The sequence below is a fragment of the Rhinolophus hipposideros genome, assembly GCF_964194185.1.
Source record: "Rhinolophus hipposideros genome assembly, chromosome: X".
Lineage (NCBI taxonomy): Eukaryota > Metazoa > Chordata > Mammalia > Chiroptera > Rhinolophidae > Rhinolophus > Rhinolophus hipposideros.
The window spans coordinates 10,664,278-10,683,310 of record NC_138046.1 but is presented as its reverse complement, the minus strand read 5'-3'; the positions used below and the strand labels follow the sequence as shown (position 1 = coordinate 10,683,310).

Genomic DNA, 19,033 nt, shown 5'->3' with positions numbered 1-19,033 from the left:
GTTTCACTATGATCACATTAATGCAGGAGCCTGCCCCAATTGTTACAAATTATGTAGAATGCTCTATTGATTGTGAAACCTATTCTTTGTCAAATACTGAAAAATAAAACATCATTACTTACTTAGGCCTTTCTTCATTAACCACGTCAGTCAACCTTACAAAGGGGAGGCCCATATGAGGTAGCAGAAAGAATGTGTACTTTGGAACCGGTCACCGGCATTCACTTGTGACTAAAGTGTAAGGCTGTGTGCAAGTGACCCCATATCTTCAAGCCTACTATACCTTGACTGCCTGGTGGGGATGTGGATTCCTGCTTTGTTCTTCTTTTGGGGAGGACCAAAGGAGCCCAGAGGTGGAGTTTCAGACCAAGGGCGTGCGCACGTGTATGTATAGTTATTAATGGAAAAGAGATGATTGATGTTGAGTACAGGTGCTCAGCGCTAAAGCCGGCTATAGAAACTATGGCAACACTTCGGAGCAGGTGCTCATCCCTACCTGATGGACAGCTAAAGGATTAGTATAGTTGGATAAGGGTGCATGGGTATTCTTATCTCGGGAAATAGCAAAAACATAAAAATAGGTTAATATCCTTCAAGTGTGAATGAAAAGGATAACAAGGGAAAATCTGCTGTGAGCTTTCCATGCTTTACAGGTCTAACTTATTTCAAGACATAAAAGAGTTTGCTCTAACATTCCTTGATGAAGATATCCTTTCAGGAAATCGGATTCCTTTCAACCACATCCTCCTTTTCTTAATCAAATGCATCGATGGTACCACGGAATAAGCTTGCTGTTTCATGAAATCTCACGTTTTCAAATACAGAGAATCAATTTGTAATTGAAAATGCAAACGTGTATGCAGTTCCGTGTGGACTGGCCAGCAGGTCAGTGTACTCTGATGGTAATTCAAGCTAATCGGATTCTGCCAGAGTAAATACAGAAGACCTGGGGGAGAAGGTACAGCTTTGAGAAGTGAGTTCATCCACCAGGTGTCTGAAACAGCTTTCAGTCAATCGAGAGACACACCTCGAAAGCCAGCGGTGAAAAGGGATATAACTAAGCCTCTCATTGAGCTAGGCCTACTCCGTAGTTGCTGGAAAGAGACAACATTCCTATCCCAGGCTGGTGTTTACTGCCCCTTGGTCAACTGGCTAAATAGGATCTTTTAAATGATGTGAGTAACTTTGGAGAAGACCAGCCTTAACCGGGAGGGTGGGAGGGGTGGATCTGAAATTTAAAAGAAATCATTGAGTATTTTTAAGACACGGAGTAATTGGAATTCAGCTCTAAACTGTTGTCACATAGAGTTCCGTTGGGCCCATTTTGATGAAATGCATAAATGGTATTTGTCAACTGCATCGAAATGCACAACTCAAAAACACTTGGAAGTATTCTGGTAAGTAGGTTAAGCATCCTCTCGAAATCTTGTATGCATTTTTAATATGTGTAACACAGCCTCCTTTGCAATAGGGCCAGGTAACTCCAATCTGTGTCAGCGCGAGGCTGAATCAGACTTACAAATTCTGCTTCACTGGTGCCACTGAGAATGAGTCTCTGAAGTATCTCCTTGCATTACAGCTCATTGTACATCAAAGACTCTTTTTGAACCGGGTAATTATAGAAGGGGAAAAAAAAAAAAAACATGTTTTAGTGCTACCTGAGAGTTCTTATTAATATTACCTTTGAAATGACTAATTATGTTACCCAGAAAGATTGAAGCAAAGTATTATGTAACTGACTCATTAAAAAGGCCTTTCATAGACTTTTATGCCCTCTACCCCTCCCCAAAGCTCTCCTGTACTTCCATCATTACACTGATTTTATGTTTAATGTTTATATACCAAAATGTTTGATGAATCCAAACACATGCTGGCGTCGTCCTGCTTCACAAACTCTGTCATCTCTCTGGTGCTGGGATGTTGAGCGTGTGATTTAATTATCCTTACTCTTCAGGTAATGCGTGTTGGCCACGAGCCCTGAGACTCAAGCACAATTTCAACAGCACCTCCTTTCAAACTAAGTGTTTGAAAGAACTGAGAAGGTGCACCTGCTGATAACAGAGTGGGAGAGAGCCTGAGGGGCTTTTCCTGAATTGAGACTTGAACTCACAAACACACAGTGTGTATGGCTGGGTGGAACAGAGCTCCCAATCACACAGTAACCTTCTCTACAAATGACAAAGAATACTCTTCAGCCGCCTCTTCTTCGCATGGAAAAATCAACAGCATGTGTGTAATCTTCTCATTAACTGTTAGGCTATGTCAAGAGAAATGAGTATCAAAGTACCCAGAACATGGCTGGTGACAGTGCTGCCCTCCTCTGAGCTGGCAGATCACACCTAAAACAGGATACCGTGAGATAGAAGAGCCCGAGGCAACCAGGAGTTCCTCCTGGGAGCACCTGAGATAGTGACAGAATGCAGAACTCCGGCATTAGAAGACAAGTTGAACATTCCCAACAAATGAATAAGCCATGCGACTGTCTCAGCTTGGAGAAAAGACAACACCAGGGAATAGAATTGCTGTCTTTCAAACAGCTGAAGGCTTGTCATGCGAAAGAAGAGGAGATGTGTCCTGTGAAGCTCCAAAGTATGATCCAGAGGCAGGAGCTCCCGGGAGACGGGTTTAGCTCACAACTCGGAAGGATAATCTGATCAAGCAGTCTCAACATGGGACAGGCTGCTGCAAGCAGGAATGAGCTTCCTGTCACTGGCAATGGCCAACTGGATGCTGGATGGTCCTTTGGTTGCAGATAGGCTTCAGCACTATAAAGGGCCTATTATGTGTACTGTCGAAAAGGTGTTTCATTTTCTAAGTGCCCCCAAATAAAGTTACTTTGTTTTTCCTCATCAGGAGATGACCCATTCCTGGCCTACTCCTCTCACTGCCATGCATACTCCTGGAAACTCTGAGCAGTACACATTTTCCATCCCAGGACAGGTCAGTTGTCTCCCTTCCTCCATTTTCCTCTATCTTATTTCAGTTATGCCAATCTTCCAATCGGATTCTGAAAATTAAAAATGGCCTTGGTCTTGTAGTGCCATAAAATCTAGATGCCTTCTTCCTCCTTGAGATGTCAACATAAGTATCATTTTCACTGAAAGAGGTCTTTAGGAGAATGTGCACTCAGACATTGGCATGCATTATCATACTACCTAGAGCATTGCCACCGTGCCAGTTACTGTACCCAGAGCTGATGAATCGGAGAGAGGAATGAACATATCCCTTAAGAAAGACCAAATAGATGATGGAACAGCATCTGAATTTTTTGAAAATTAAAAAAAAAAAAACCCTAATGGATCAATTTTCATTTTTTATGTCACCTTCCTGTCCTTGCTCACAAGCAGACAGATCTTTACACACCAACACATCATACTGCCAAAACTTTTTCTTCTACAGTCCTATTGTCAAATGTTTAATCTGGTTTGTCCTCATCTACACCCAATAAGAATTTTTTCTCACCATCAGTTTTTTAAAATGCCTAAGTAGATATGGCTATTTTAATAACACCCCTCAAAAGAAGAAAAAGTAACGTCTTCCTTCCTTCCTTCCAATTAACCATCCATCCATCTATTCAGAAACCACTTACAAAGGACATACAATAGGCTTACAGTTAGAGATGAAGAATAACCTTCTATATGTTATCAGCTACGCAACAAAGCAATGTAAGACGTATCTTCACAGAGAACAAAAGGCTCATAGAAGTATGTAACATGCTCTGGAGCATTGAGGAGGTGCTCACAGAGGTGGCAGCATTTGGAGTCCACCTCATGTCAGGAGGAGTCCACGTGACGACTTTGACAGGTGGAGAAGGGCCCACGAGAAGAAAACTCCATGCAGAAGAACAGGATGGCCAAAGTCATGGCGACATGAGGGATCGTGTTATGGTCAACGTTGATATGAGGTCCCGAGTTTGATCAGAGTTTGTGTGATGGGGAGTAGAGAGAGATGAACCTTGGGCAGATAAGTACACATCTGTGAAAAGCCTTGAATGCCAGCCAAGGGATTTCAAAGGATCATGATTTTGACAATAACATTGGCCTAAACTGTGTTTATCCCTTCCCACCTTTGAAAGGGGTCTCTGTCCCTGTGCCAGTGTGTGTCATCCCTTCCTGTATCCCCACTCTCCCTCCTTAGTTCGCCCCGGGCCTGGTATCCTTCTCCCTACCATCCCAGCCAAGGGATCCATCCATCCGTTTCAGACATTGAATCCAACATTTGTACAACAATTGCAGTGTTTTCAGCTGTGTTCTGTGATTTATAATTTGTGCAAGTCACAATTTTGACATTTACAAGTATACAATAGAACTGCTTGTTTAACTGGGCTTTTATAGTTAGTGTACAATTTGGAATCAGTCATGATTTGCATTTTCTGACAATTATCTCTCTGTGCTACCACCAACCCTATGATAAAGGTAGAAGCAAGCTGGATAAAATGGTGAAACTAGGATGGCCACACACCCACTCCTTCGTTTTGCCTGATCCCTGCCAAAATGTTGGTTTGAAAGAAAAGGACATTTTAAATAACAATAATAACAGCAACAAGACATAGAATGTCGTGATGTGCCTTGCCTCCTTCGAAACACTTAACATAGTAAATAATTCAATCATCACTATAACCAAAAGAATTTGGTAATTTGCCTATCCCTGGTTGACAGAGGAGGAAACTGAGATATAAAGTAATCTGCTCAGAATTACCCAGCGAATACATGAAGGAACCAGTCTTTAGATCCAGGTGTTCTGGAATTTTATTTTTTTTAATCACAGACATTTAAAGATGCTGCAGTTAAAATTCCATCTTCCAAAACATGGGTATCTCCAGTAATACATGTAACCAGAATGATGGCCCTTTCCTCAGTGCTTGCACCCGAACTAGGTGACACCACCTTCTCAGAAAGCATTCATCCATTTTTTTACATTCATGGCAGAGCTTGCCCAGCAGAAAGGGCGCTATCTTAGGAGCTGCGAACCTGGCTGCTGTTAATCCTGCCTCTGCCATTTGCTGGCTATGTGGTCCTGTTCAAGTTCTTCTGAGCCTCAGTTTCCCCATATGTAGTGTGTGTGTGTGTGTGTGTGTGTGTGTGTGTGTGTGTGTGTGTACTATATAATCCCAATGGATTTTTTTCAGGTCAAGTAATCTACGATTCTGTAAACTTATAAAAACACATGTAGTTGAACATTCTCAGCTTAAGTTGACTTATCCATCTCAAATTGAAAATGCCACATTTTCTCGTAGAGAATGGAAAAACTCCAAGGAAGGGAGTACATTGCTAAGCAGAATTGAGGGAGCTAATAATGCCCTCTGGGGCAGTTCAGTAAAAGCTTCATGGAAGTAAACATCCTCTAGACAGAGGTTGGGAAACTGCAGCAAACTGGTTTTTAGATTTTTAAATACGTAAAAAATTCAGAAGAAAACGGATATGAATATTATGAGTAATATGAGTGATACAAAACAGTATAAGTATGAGTGATATGAATTTCAAATTTTAGTGTCCATAATGAAGCTTTCTTGGAATCTCGTCACACTAATTCATTTACATATTATCTATGACTGCTTTCACGCTACAACGGCAGAATCGCATTGTTGTGACAGAGGCTCTATGCCCTATAAAGCCTCACATATTTACTAGCTGGCGCTTTACAGAAAAGTTTGCTGCCCTCTGCTCTGGAATCTAGATTGTATAGGAGCCTCTGATGAGAAGATTATCATCGAGGCTGTTTGTTATTTAAAATAGCCTCCCATAAGTTTGTGAAAACAATTTGGTATTATTACATTCTATATGAAAATTTCCTACATGATATACTTATGAAAGAGATACACAGATCACAGTCAGGCAGTTTTTGAAAGTTTATATTCTGTGCATCAACAGGTATTGCATGAACAACGCGTATGCTTTCCAAAACCAAGCTATTTCTAATTGGGGTTGGGTAGGTGTATGGAGAGTATTGGGTAATATCCCAAAGTGTTTCCTTTGTTTGGAACTCTGATTTTAAAGTCTTACCCAGCTTAACATTCACAACTGTGTCAAGAATATGTAACACCAGTGACTCAAATTTAGTAAATAATGTAACCCTCCAGTTTTTTTCATGCCCCACTGGCCTGATTGTTTGGGTCTAAAAAGTCCAGAATACTTGGACATAGGTTAGAAATTTTCAGTCCAGGTTTCTGGGACCAGTACAAAGTGCTGTCTGCATGTTTCACTCTCTAATCAGATACTTGGTTTATTTGACTTTGGAACTTGTCATTTGATTCATAAAGGCCGAACTTGCCCTCTGCAAATGTAATGAAATCCCTTTAAAAACATAACAGGTAGAAATTTCGGTATACATTTAAGGACATATAAATGGTTCACCACTCATTTTTTTATGGCACTCTGGGAAATGAGGTGTTCTGGATAATTGAAATTCTTAGATGACCAGAGGTTTTCCTTCCATAGAAATCATGTCATAAGAATCATTTTGAAATGTAATTACTATTTTCCTGACTTCTTATAAAAATTATACTGCACATGCTTTAGTCTTTCTTGATAACTGAGACATTATTAGGAGTATCAATTATTGTACTATGCTGTAATATTACACTATGCAGTAATTGTGCCCTCAGGAGCTATTCATATGGTTAAGAATGCCTCCTTCTCTATTCAATGGCAGTAGACTATTGTGCTTTTGAAGTTCTGACTGTTCTGTGTCATTTTCTTTGGCCCCTTGTGCTGTCGTTTTCGTGTCTCAGTGTTCCCAGTGGCTGTGCCTCCAGAAGTGTCTCCACTCCCTCGCCCGCTCTGCTTCACTAAGGGGTGGGAATCAAATGGCCATGTTTGTTGGTGTTCTTTGTCAGAAGTCCATTCTCTACCAGTGAGGATACAGAAGCCTGTGAGCCTCGCCTGGAATTTGTGACAGCACTTTAGTGGGGAGGCCTTTTCCATCGCATGTGGACTTTCTGGTGGTCTTCTGGAGTAGCGGACCTGCCAGACGCAAACTCTCTTGGGCAACAGAATCATACTAAACAAGCTGAAAAGTTCACTTTTGATTAAAACCCAATGTTACCATTCTTCCTCACTTCTTTTGAATATCAGTTATGCTGTGATCCTACTTTTACTCCGTAGGGTGGCAAGATTAGGCTTAAAGGTAGATGGCTTGCAGCAATGACTGGTATAACCAAGTCTTGTATTTCCTCGAATTCATTGTCTCCAGTTTTGGAACGTTTGCTTTGCAGCCAATAGTTTCTTTTCCGTCCACGCAGTACTGTGCACATCCGTACAGCTCTGTATTGCTACTGCCTACAAGTTTGTCAGGATCCACAGAAGTGTGCCACGCTCCCAGACGGGCTGTTGTGTGCAAATCCTGATTTCTCCAAACAGTGAATGAATTGTGTATAGGGTGACTCCCAAATCCTTTTAAAGAATGTGCTCCGCTAGCATCTTTCAAATTGCTTCCTCTACTCCACCAAATTTGTTATGAAGTTTTAAGAATGCTTTTCTTGTGAAAATGACATCCATCTATTGGGTATGTGTTGCAGTTAAAATAGAAAATTGGAGTTGTTCCTATAAAATGGCACAACTGAGCAACTCTAATTATGGTCTTGTTTACACTTCTACAAAAACCATTATTATTTGTTTGTTTGAACCAAGTCCCCTTTATTTCCTTAGAGGCATCATTGCCTACTAAGTGAGAAATTATACACTTGAATTTGACACATGGGGGTCATTTGTTCCCATGTTGCACAGATTTCCAAATAGATACCAGTCTGACATAATTATGAGAAAATGGCAGTTATGCTCATATTACAGCAGGTTTAGTGAGCAAATGTTTATCCTTCAAAGAGAGCTACAGACAGAAGCCTAATTAATGGAATTGTTCACAGTGGTTTCCTATTTACAAACATTAGTCAAGTTATATCTTCAACAATAACAGATATGCCCAGATATGCCTTTTGTTCCCTTTGATTCATTTAACTAATCATTGTATTTTGTGTGTTCTTTATAGGAATCCCAACATCTGACTCCAGGATTCACCTTACAAAGTAGGTAGTTTTTAAAAATTCTTCTTAGCGCAAATGTTCATATCCTCTCCTCCCTTTCCCTCTTCTCTTTCCCACCTAATAATATTGAAACATAAAATAACAATAACGAAAGGTCGTATGGTGATACATCCAATCTGTTCCTTGTGGCATCTGTGTATTAATGGCAGGATGCTGTCAAAAAGCATAACTGAAAGATCACTTTAATTCAGAATAACCATTCGACAGTAGACAATGTGGATAGTAATTGTGTGCACCCTTTCTTTTTAGAGTGGAGCGACCCAACCAGCAGAGCTTCTACAAAGTCAGTGTCACTCAGATCGTGAGTACTTGGGTTTCCAAAACAGGCTTCTTCGGGAGCATTGGGCAGAGAAATGGTGCCTCGGTGCTAAGCAACTCTTGTTCTCTCTCCTGCTCTTGGAAACATGAACCTTGAGGGGAGAACAAGATTTCCCACGATAAGCGAGTAACAGGAAAAATGAATGAGATCATCATTAGATTGTCTAATGATGTAGACACGGTCTGGGTCAATACCTAAGATGCGAAAACCGGTATGATTCTTGACTAGTTCTTTGAGCATTGTGTAACTTCAGCCACAGACATCATTATGTGAGATAGTCAGCCACCACTGACTAGGATGGAGAAAGGACACGTCTAAGCCACCGTGATTGGACATGAAATTTTGAGAATGTTGAGAAGATTGCTATGGCCAGTCAGACGGAGACCTCACTGTTTGCAGATCATCTGATGGCTGTATATTAAAGACAAACAAGGGCAGCCAGGAAGAGATGGAATAAGAGATTACATGACACTACGTTGAAGTTCAGAAACCGGGGGCCCTGCAATTCACTCACCACTGTCTTCATTTTTTATTCATGTTAACCGAAGGAGGGATATGGAGAAACCAATTTCCGCAGATTAACAATTGTAGATTTTGTAATATCCATTTGTCCAAGAGTATATCAAGGGAGTATTTCTCTCACAACTCCTTTTATTCCTAATGGAAGCTGACTTCTCTGTGTAATAGCCACATACTTGAACATTTTCAAAATGAAATAATTGATGATATCGAAGTGGCCTAATGGCACACTTGAAGTGAATTGCTCACCTTTTGGAAGATCACGAATAATTGCATAAAACAACCGGGAACGACTCCCAAATAGACTGAGGCTCAGAGCAAGTCGATGGCATTTCCACGTTCTGGTTCTGTTTAATAGCAAAGTACCCTGAATTAAGGACCAAATTATATGGAAACATGGAAATCAAAATCATCTTTAATATTGTTCATTTCAGCTTTTCCATCAATCACATTTTGAATTTCCCTCTCCCTTGTTATCCTAATAAACAACAGATTTTATTCTCTTACCTTGCCTCACTCCCATCAAAAATCAGTAAAATTATCTCTCTCTCTCTCTCTCTCTCTCTCTCTCTCTCTCTCTCTCTCTCTCTCTCTCTCTCACACACACACACACACACACACACACACACACACACACACTTGAGCATCTAGGAAATCAATGCAGGTTTCCAAACATGAAAAAAAAATATAAGAATACTTGCCCATTGTAAAATTCTCTTACTCCTAAAGCAAGAGTATTAGTCTCCCACTGTGAAATATGTTGATTTCCATATAGACCATAAAATGCAATATTTCAGTAGTTTGTAACTAACAGAAATAAACTCATGAATTATGGTTTCTAGTTAGAGGCTGCATTTCCAGAGCACAGCACTTTATAGCACAGGAGTATACTGTACACTCAATAGGACCAAGGCTCTCTATAAGGAAGCATCAATAAAACTAAAAGACACTGGGTCCATTTTATGAATGAACTGCTCTGTTCAGCTGCTTGATATAAAGTCTAAGTACTGTCCATCAGACTTTGGCTGGATCAATTCCCTTCTTATGGTAGCATACGGACTTAACACAAATAAAAATTATAATAATTACTTTGATTTTTTTTACCTTCCAAATTTTTATCGGCTTAGCCATTACTGTCATTCTCCTGCATTTCAGTACACTGTGCTAGCTAAGCCAGTGTCTAGGATTTTCCATTTGGCAAGGTAATCCATCAGGAAACTAAAAACATTCTGAGTGTAGACCGACTGCTGGTGGCTGGAACTCGATGGCAAGCAGCCTGTGAGTCAGCCCTGCTTCAGGGGTGACACCTTCCCATGGCCGGCAAATGTCATGGACATATTCCCGCCATTTACTGCAGTAGAGAACGATGAGAGTCTTGTAAAACAGAATCCCTTAATCGCTGCGGTACTTTATTAGTTTCCCTCATCTTGGCCTCTTTTCCCTGGTTGACGAAATACAGATCTTCCATTTGAGCCTGGATTGTTTATAAGGACTGTATGTGTGGGAATCAGGTCTGAAAACACTGGCCCACGTGTGCCTGAGTGTACACACGGTGCTTTTTCTAGGGTGTCCATCTGTGGGGGACCAGGTAGCATCCTACCTGGTCCAACTGGAATTCTCATTGCCCATTAAGCAAGAGCATTGGACTGGGGGAGTTTTAAGACTGGGGTTTGAGTGTCTGTTCAATGGCAGATATGGTATGGGGAGGAAAGCACTGACCTAGTATTCAGAGAGTACAAGTTTAAATCACAGGGGAGTTGATTTTTATTTCAAAGTATACAGATAAAGCCCCTTATGGGAAATTAAGCAAATTAATTAGCATATGTGTATACATCTAGGTACACACACAAACACTCGTCAGAATTCAAATGTGAACACTGTTACTCTTTAGTAATTAAAGTTAACATTAAAGTGCATTTAACTTTAACCCTTAACGATTTCTGGAGGAAAGAAGAGCCAGCAGTTTTTGATTCCCTCAACCTTATGAGTCTGAGCTGTATTATAGTCTTAGAACAGGCTTCCCCCAGGTCTTCTAAATCCAATGGAGTTTCTAGCCACCTTCCAATAGGTCTATGCCCCCCCCCAAAGAGGGTGGAGCATGAGTTTCCAAAGGCCAAATTGTATTTCTCACACTGTAGAGTTGTATATTTGTACAGTCATGCCATGCCTGTTCTGCTTCTAAAAGACGCATATATTTCAGTTATAAGATTCAGGGATGTAATGGACACACCAGATATTGAGTTACCTTCTACTTTCTTAATGAAGCCATTAAGGAGCGATGGAGGAGAAAACTGGCGGCACACCCAAAGAACTTGGATTTTCCTGAGTTGGATTTCTTCATCTAGTTCATTACCACATCATGTCAATACAGTCACTTTATAAAAAATACATGACCTTGTTGGTCTTTTATGGGCCATCCTAAATAGGAACAGATAAGATATATTCAGTTGCCCCGAGAAGCATTTGCAGACAGTATCCATGAACTCAGGGGTAGCCATCTAGTCAGTCCCTGACGTCAACTAATTTTGGGAGTACTCTTGAGAAGATGGCAGCTCTAAAAATCCAGTTCTTTTGTTGCAGTTGGTTGTTAGCATCTGGACTCTGTCCAATTGGAAACCATCCAGACCCCCCCTTTAATGAAGCAGCTCCTGTGTTTTAAGTCCTGCTGTGGAGAATGCCTGGATAGATTCCCTGAAAGCCCGATAGAAAGGCATATGTAGCCATGATGCTGTTCTTTCCTTGCCATAAAACCAGGCCCTCTACTTATGGTATTAGCTACAGGTTTGAAAACATCCCAGCCATTGACCCAGAGAGTTGATGAAAGGTCTTGGGAGACAGAGTAGCTATGGCCAGCCTTAGTTTACTTGTGGGTCATGGGTATGTACGCCGCATGAACAAATCCTTGGATACAGCACACGTTAGGAGGAAAGGAAACCATACTATGACAGGCATGGCAGACATCTCAGACAGTAATCACTGTGCTATTGAGCACGTGTGCCAGGCTAGGCCCCACCCATGCCAGGTGCTTTTACATACATCACCCTATTACACTTGCAAGCCATCCTGGAGGAGCTCCAAATGATTCCCATTTCATGGAAGTGTACACAGTTCAATGGGAAGACAAACTGACCATGCACACTTATCTTGAATAGACATTTTGGCTATGAGTGTACAGAAGGGCCGAGTAAGTTGCATCTCTCCTTGGTGGGAAAATTTAAATGCAGGCTAAAGACTGCCTAGGCGTAAAGCCCTCTGTCTGCCAAGCAGGCTACCCTTCCTCATGGTATCTGATGAGTTCAGAGATTTAGTGAACCCAGTTTGACCTTTTGAACCTGGACTCAACCTTCGAATAGACTTGAAGAGATGAATTTGGTGGGAAGGAGACCCACAAGAAATTATATGTCTCTGCTTTAGATGATATAAAATTGAATCAAAATTACTTCATAATAATAAATCATTCTTTCTGAACTGTTCTCTACGTAGTCTGAAGGTTTCATTACCATAGAGAGTACAAAGATTATTAGAATGTTTTCCAGTTTGTTATAACCAATAACAAGCTGCCTTATATTATTTCCTAGATGAAGTTTGAATTCCCTACCCCACCCCCCAAAAAAAAACCCTCATGTTCATTACAACCCTGACTATTCTTCTGCCAGAACTTTCATCATCGAAAACATTTCCTTTGAGAATCTGATGTGAGATTTGAGAATTGCCCTACCTCACTACCTAGGAATAACCCACCTCTGTAGCAATTGCACATATTCTTTCCTAAGTAGCTGTTTGGTCTACTACTTAGATACACATTCGGTAGCAAAGTGACTGTGTAATGAGGCAGGAGAAAGATGACTATTAAATTTCTTAATCAGAATACATGGTTTGGTACTTGGCATTTAGAAATACTACCACCGATCAGTTTGAGGCTTACCTAAGTCAAACTCAATTTTCCTGATAAACTGTTAATCTCCGTGACTTGAACTAGTTTCTGCCATTCTGGTTTGCAAACTGAGATGTAAGCCAACTCTTTCTTTTAAGCTGCTTTGTATGCCCTGCATCTCGAGGCTTGCCAACTTTTCCTAAGGACTTAATATATTTTCAGAAGTTCTCCACCACGGCAGGGACAGCCACCTGGGAACACAGAAAACAAAATTTGGCAGCCTGTTCAAGCTGTGAATTAAAGGTAATTCACAGTTTGAAATGAATTAGCATGAGGTCCTTAAGAAGAGTAATCAGACATCAAGAGGATTTTATTTTGAGAATTGTATATTGGTTAATGTGACAACAAGCAATATTGGCATTTGGAATGTTCACATCCAGAAGCACTGAAGTTGCTGGTGCTCGACAGGTGCCGAGGCTGAAAGCTGGGGCTCCTTCAACAGGAGCTGCGGATTTCCGCTTTCATTGCCAAAGCTAAAAAACAGAGATGTTTTTGCTCAGCTAGCCTTAAGTCTTGACGGATCAGAATTGGTTTTTGTGGTGGTGTTCGTGTGCCCAAGATTCATATGTTTTGGGTAGATTTTGAGACACCTCCGTAATTAGTATCTCTTCTATTAGTATCTCAAGTATCTCTTCTCCCTTATTTACATCCATGTTTATATTGATTCATTCACACTTTCATTTCTTTCAACCAAAATAAATGATGCCCGTTGTGTGTAAGGCTTGGGCAAGGCGTTGTGGTCACATCACACATCCTTTCCCCAAGGGACTCACAAGTTAGTGAACGTAGACGTGCACTGATAACACCAATACCTCAACTCCCTCGTATTTACTGAGTGCCTACTATTGTGGCAGGAACTTTCTCTCTTTACAACAATCCCATGGGAGTCACCTGCATTATATCCTACAGTGACAGAAAACTAAACTCAAAGACTTTGAGGGAGTCGCCCAAAGGGCCGCTGTAACAGCCAGAACAGGACAGACTCCAGAGCGCATGCACTTAACCTGCACTCAAGCCATCCATGGGTGTTTTGGAGGTGGCCCTTCTGATTTGAAGTCAGGTGTCATCTTGCCCAGGGATTAGGCCAAAGTGGACCGACCGCAGTGCCAGCCCAAATGGGCTCTATGCTTTTGGTTTGCATCAGGGAATGTATTAGATATGGATACTGTCACTGAGTTAGGTCTCATCATGCTGCACAGGCCGATGCAGAAATACCGTAAGCAAACATAGTCACACCTTCATCTTAGTACCTGGAGCCAGGTGGTGTCACCATCTCTGTAAGATGCTCCCTATGGGGAAGCAGAAGGATCTGTGCCTGGAAGGGACTTACACCACCACATAAAATCCCTCTAAGGTTGATTCTGGTGCCCTGTGATAGCAACAACTTCCCTCTCCAGAAATCTCCATTTTGCCATACTAAAATGAAAAAAAGAGAACTGATATTTAGGTCTGTTTTTATGAGAGGTTCACCCATCATCTTTCATGCTTTCCAACTTATTTGATAATTGGAAAGTTGCTTTATATCCTCATGGTGGCATACTTGAAATATATATATTCCCAGTGTTATCAACCAATGGCTTATTTCTAAGTTCTCCTCAACATTTTGGACAGTAGCTGGGAGTGAAGCAAATAATGCTAATGGAAAGTATTGAAGTTAATAAGCAAGGGACCAAAGTTAAAGTAATGCCAGTTGTATAATTGAACATAATGTCATGATAACACACACACGCACGAGCACACACACACGTGCATGCACACACATGCTCTGTGTCCCAGAATATCAGGCCCTTCTAATGCTACCTGATGTAATGAGATGCCCGCACACACATGCACACTCTTTTTGTAGTTACTAATTTGTAACATGCTATGAACAGGGCTCCTTTTCATGTGCACAGTGGTTGATGATTGTAAAGTGGTTGATGATGGTAAAGTGGTTGATAGATTGCAAAGGACAATGCATTAGCCTCATGTGAGTATCACAGCAAACCTATTAGATAGCCAGTTGAAAAGAAACCAGGCGTAGGGAGGAGGAGATACTTGCCCAAAATTGTCCAGTTAGGGAACTGCGGAGCTGGGACTGGAATCCAGGATTCTCTATTCCCATTAGAACATGCTGCCTTGTCCTCAGATACCCCTGTGACTACAGGGCCAAAACTCGTCAATCAGAGTGCTGACAAGTCTTCCAGGACCAGGTGAAGAAAATATAGCTGCAGTGTAGACAAGCCCATGGATCATTCCTAGAAATTAAAAAACAAGCAAACAAAAAACCCTACTGAGACTGAAGTAGATGAGAAGGAATATCTGTCCTGCTTCTAAACGATTCGTTCTACTTGTCCATACTATCAAAAGTGTTTCACACACATCCAAATCCTTTGCCACAATTATGTTATCAGGAGCGGTCTGTTTCAATGGTCTGCTCTTGACACCTTCTCAGAGCTGCTAAAAGCCTTTCCATTTTACTGATCAGTGGGGAGCAGTGTCCGTAGAATACCGCAGATGCTTGCACAATCACATCTGTAAAATCAGTTGAAAACTCTGACAAATGGCCTTTCTTTGTGGTTCATCCATCTACTTCAATAATGAGGACCAAAAAAGGAAAATATCTCAGAGCGATCTGAATGACATCTCTAAATATGCTGCCAAGAGTGTGACAGAGGGATGGAGTAGGGTGGGGTTGGGGTACGCCTTCTAAAAATCAAATGAATAAAATTTATTTTCTTCGCTACCCTGCGGGATCTTGGCACCCGATATCTACCAGTACCACCCCTAAAACACTACCTGGTCCTTGGCTAAGGTAACTGAGAGAGTGATGAGGGAGAAAAGGGATCCGGGTGTGGGGGAAAGTAATGTTTACACAGAAACCAACCTACAATTTTGCCACCTGCATTGCCCAATTTTGGGAGTGACTTCATTTCTGCGTAAGTTGCCTGCTTTTTAAAAAACCCAGACAAATATCTCAATATTATAATGACATGGGAGATTTCTAGATTTTCAAGAGAAAAGAAAAATATTTACATAGCATATACTCATAATATCTTGAAATTGTCTAGGATATCTGGAAATTGTAAAGGTCATTCTAGGTTTGTCCAAAATCATTTTTGTATACAGTGCAGAGAGAAAGGAGGCAGAGAAACGGTATGTGGGCAGTATCTTTGGGTAATTGTAGCCACCACTCTTGCAGGCACCTTCTATGAGGTAGGATTGGAAAGTACGGTGGATGTTTAAATTTTTTTAAAAAATGTATTACAGTAAAAGACACATTGCCATTAATCCCCCTTAAAATATTCCCCCTCTCTTTGAACACACTTTTCTCATTGTTCTTGCCACTTTCCGAAGCAGTTCTGGAAGTCCTCTTTCATGAGTGTCTTTACGAGCATTTAAGTAATGATGTGTGTAGAAAACAACCTTAGAAATGGGCAAACAGTTTCATCCTCCATCATGACAACGCTCCGTGTCATACATCGTTTCTGGTATACTGCAACCTCTGTCAAATAAAACTATTACGGTGTGTCCTCATCCACCTTATTCACCGGATTTGGCACCGGGCGACTTCTGGCTCTTCCCCAAAGTCAAAATGACCATGAGAAAACGTTTTGAATCGATTCAGGACATCAAGGCAGCCACGACATTGCAACGAAAGACACTCACGAAAGAGGACTTCCAGAACTGTTTCAGAAAGTGGCCAGAATGATGGAGTAAGTGTGCTCGAAGTGAGGGGGGTATTTTGAGGGGGATTCATGGCCATGTGTTTTTTACTGTAATATTTTTTTTTTATTGAAACATTCACCATATTTTTTTATCACACCTCGTATTTGCCGAGCACTGTGGGAAACATTTCACAAACACTGACTGTTCCATCAAAATAACTGTGAGATGGGGTCATGCCATCATTGCCACCACCCACACCATCAGTCCCAGGGTTGTCCTCTCAAGGGCTCAGACACCCAAACACCTATGGCCGCAAAGCCAATGCTAGTGCCAACACTGGAAAGCGGCCTCCCTGGTTCTGCACTCTGTGCCATTTCTCTGCTTCAATAATTTCATCACCTTCCACCCTCACCATGCCTGATTTTGAGATGAAAATTTCATCTCAGAGCAGTTTAATGACTCGCTCAAGATCATACACTTAATTAGTGAAAGAGCTGAAATTTCACTCTAGGATTTTTGGATTACAAAACGCAAATTTTGATTTCTTACACCATATCTGCCATACCCATACACAATTTCAAGTGAATAATTGCTAATTGTTAAGTACAGAGGCAGGTAAAACTGATGATGATGATAATAATAATACAGTCTAGTCCTAGGACATTTTCCATTTCCACACGTTACATTTGTTCCATTTGGTCTTTACTTAATCCTGGAGACATGGGAGGGAGTTATTGCTCCAGAGAAACCTTAGCTGCCAAGTCTCCACTTCTGCGTGGCTCAAATCTCAGCTCTGTCACTTCCTGTCTTGTGACTTGATGAAGCCTCTTGGTGCTTTCTGAGCCTTTGTTTCATCATATATAAAACAGACATGCAGTGTTACTCAGATTCCATAGTGAATTGTGCTGCCATTGGATGAGCTCATGCATGGGCTTTGCAGTCAATTATTCACATTACTTCACTCCCCATATTAGAAGGGAGGAAAGTCATGGTCACATGGCTTAAGTGAGGTGCCCAAGATCGCATACTCGTAGCGTTGCAAGGCTCAGTTCCAAACCTCTCGAGTCTAGTTGAGTGCTCTTTTGCAAATACCCGCCATCCACCATTACTTCTCAAAAGCATTGTGTCCATGTGGTTTGAATCAAAAGCTCAATTCTCAATGCTGACAGAGAACAATTGACTTAAAATTAATCACTATGTGTACCACTCCTCTCCCGGTTAGATGAGATATCCCCAACACATTTCTGGATGTTTTGCTGTGTTGAGAAGAGTGAGTACATTTTCCAACCCACCTACTCACACCCAAGGTATGATTGTTTGATTTAGTAACAGTTTCAGCATTTGTAGAAGAATTTGAAAACTTAAAAATAAAATTACATCCATGTTGTTGCAAATGGCACTATTTCCTCTTATGGCAGAAGAGTATTCCACTGTGTATTTATACCACATGTTCTTTATACAATCGTACACCTGAAACTTATGTAACTTTACTAACCACTGTCACCCCAATTAACTTTAATATATATATTTTAAAAATCACATATGTTTTACAGTCTGTCTTAGAGAATGGAATTTGGGGTTAGGTCCACCCATTATCTTCCTGCTTTTTGGGGGTGCTCTCTTATTCTGAGATTGAAGAGTACCTGAGGCCAGTGACCTGTCTTGAGCTTTACTACTGGATTAAAATTCCAGGTTGCTACTGTGATAACTGTACCTTGAAAATTAGACCCTGACAGTCAGTAAGAAATGTAAAAGTTCACTGCTGCCATGAATGTTGAAGAAAAGTTGTTTACAGTTGTCGGGGACAGATTCTTAATTGAAATAATCTGCTTTTCGGTCTGCTAGAAAGAGTTTGTGTGTCTGCAGGGGGTTGGGGCATAAAAACTATATATCGATGGATTTTTTTAACATGAAAATGGCTGTGGTTTGAAGCAAAGCTGTTTTCTGCATGAAATTTAAATCAATTTCAGCTCAACTTATACAACTCAGAAAGAATTGTGATACTTAGGGTGGCAGGAAGCCAAATGCACTCCGAAGATGTATAGACACTCAAAGTAGGTACTTCTGGGGGTCCATCCCAGGCAAACCTTAGTGGCTCTGGGGTCCAAATGGCAGCCACTTCCAAACCACAGATTGCCGTGCCCTGGGCTCCGCACAGTAGGGAAATGTGGAGCAGCCACGTGACAGACTTTCAGATCAAGAAGGCAAGCAGTCACTGATTTGCCCAGTGGCATAAAGAGCTTAAAAGTGCTTGAAATCATATCGATGTTCCCAAAGCCAGGAAAATGAAGCAAGCAATATAGGGTATCACACCTCTGAAGAAGATGAGGGATTGAGGTATTTGAAATTTCAAGGATTCTCTGTCTGCCATTCCTTTTTGCATTTCTCTCTTAAAACAAGCACATCATGGTGAGTCTGGTTTTATAATTAGTTGTAGGCTATGCCTGTGGTTCCATACGGGATTTTTTTGGTTTATTATTTGATTGGGCTTTTTAATCTCTTTTTGGACATGCTCAAAATGGGACTTTAATGTGTGTTTCTTATACGACACATAGAAAATATCTCTAACTCTCCA

At 41.0% G+C, this 19,033-nt stretch overlaps 1 protein-coding gene across 4 annotated transcripts in view; it reads left to right on the top strand.

Moving 5' to 3' along the window:
* The window catches only part of AFF2 (ALF transcription elongation factor 2), a 479,304-nt gene that overhangs the window by 322,795 nt on the left and 137,476 nt on the right, over positions 1-19,033 (top strand). For all 4 annotated transcript variants that reach the window (XM_081043310.1, XM_081043308.1, XM_081043309.1 and 1 more), the window contains 2 exons: positions 7,984-8,020; positions 8,288-8,321. In XM_081043310.1, coding sequence (XP_080899436.1) covers positions 7,984-8,020; positions 8,288-8,321 — 71 coding nt within the window. The remainder of the gene's footprint in view (positions 1-7,983; positions 8,021-8,287; positions 8,322-19,033) is intronic.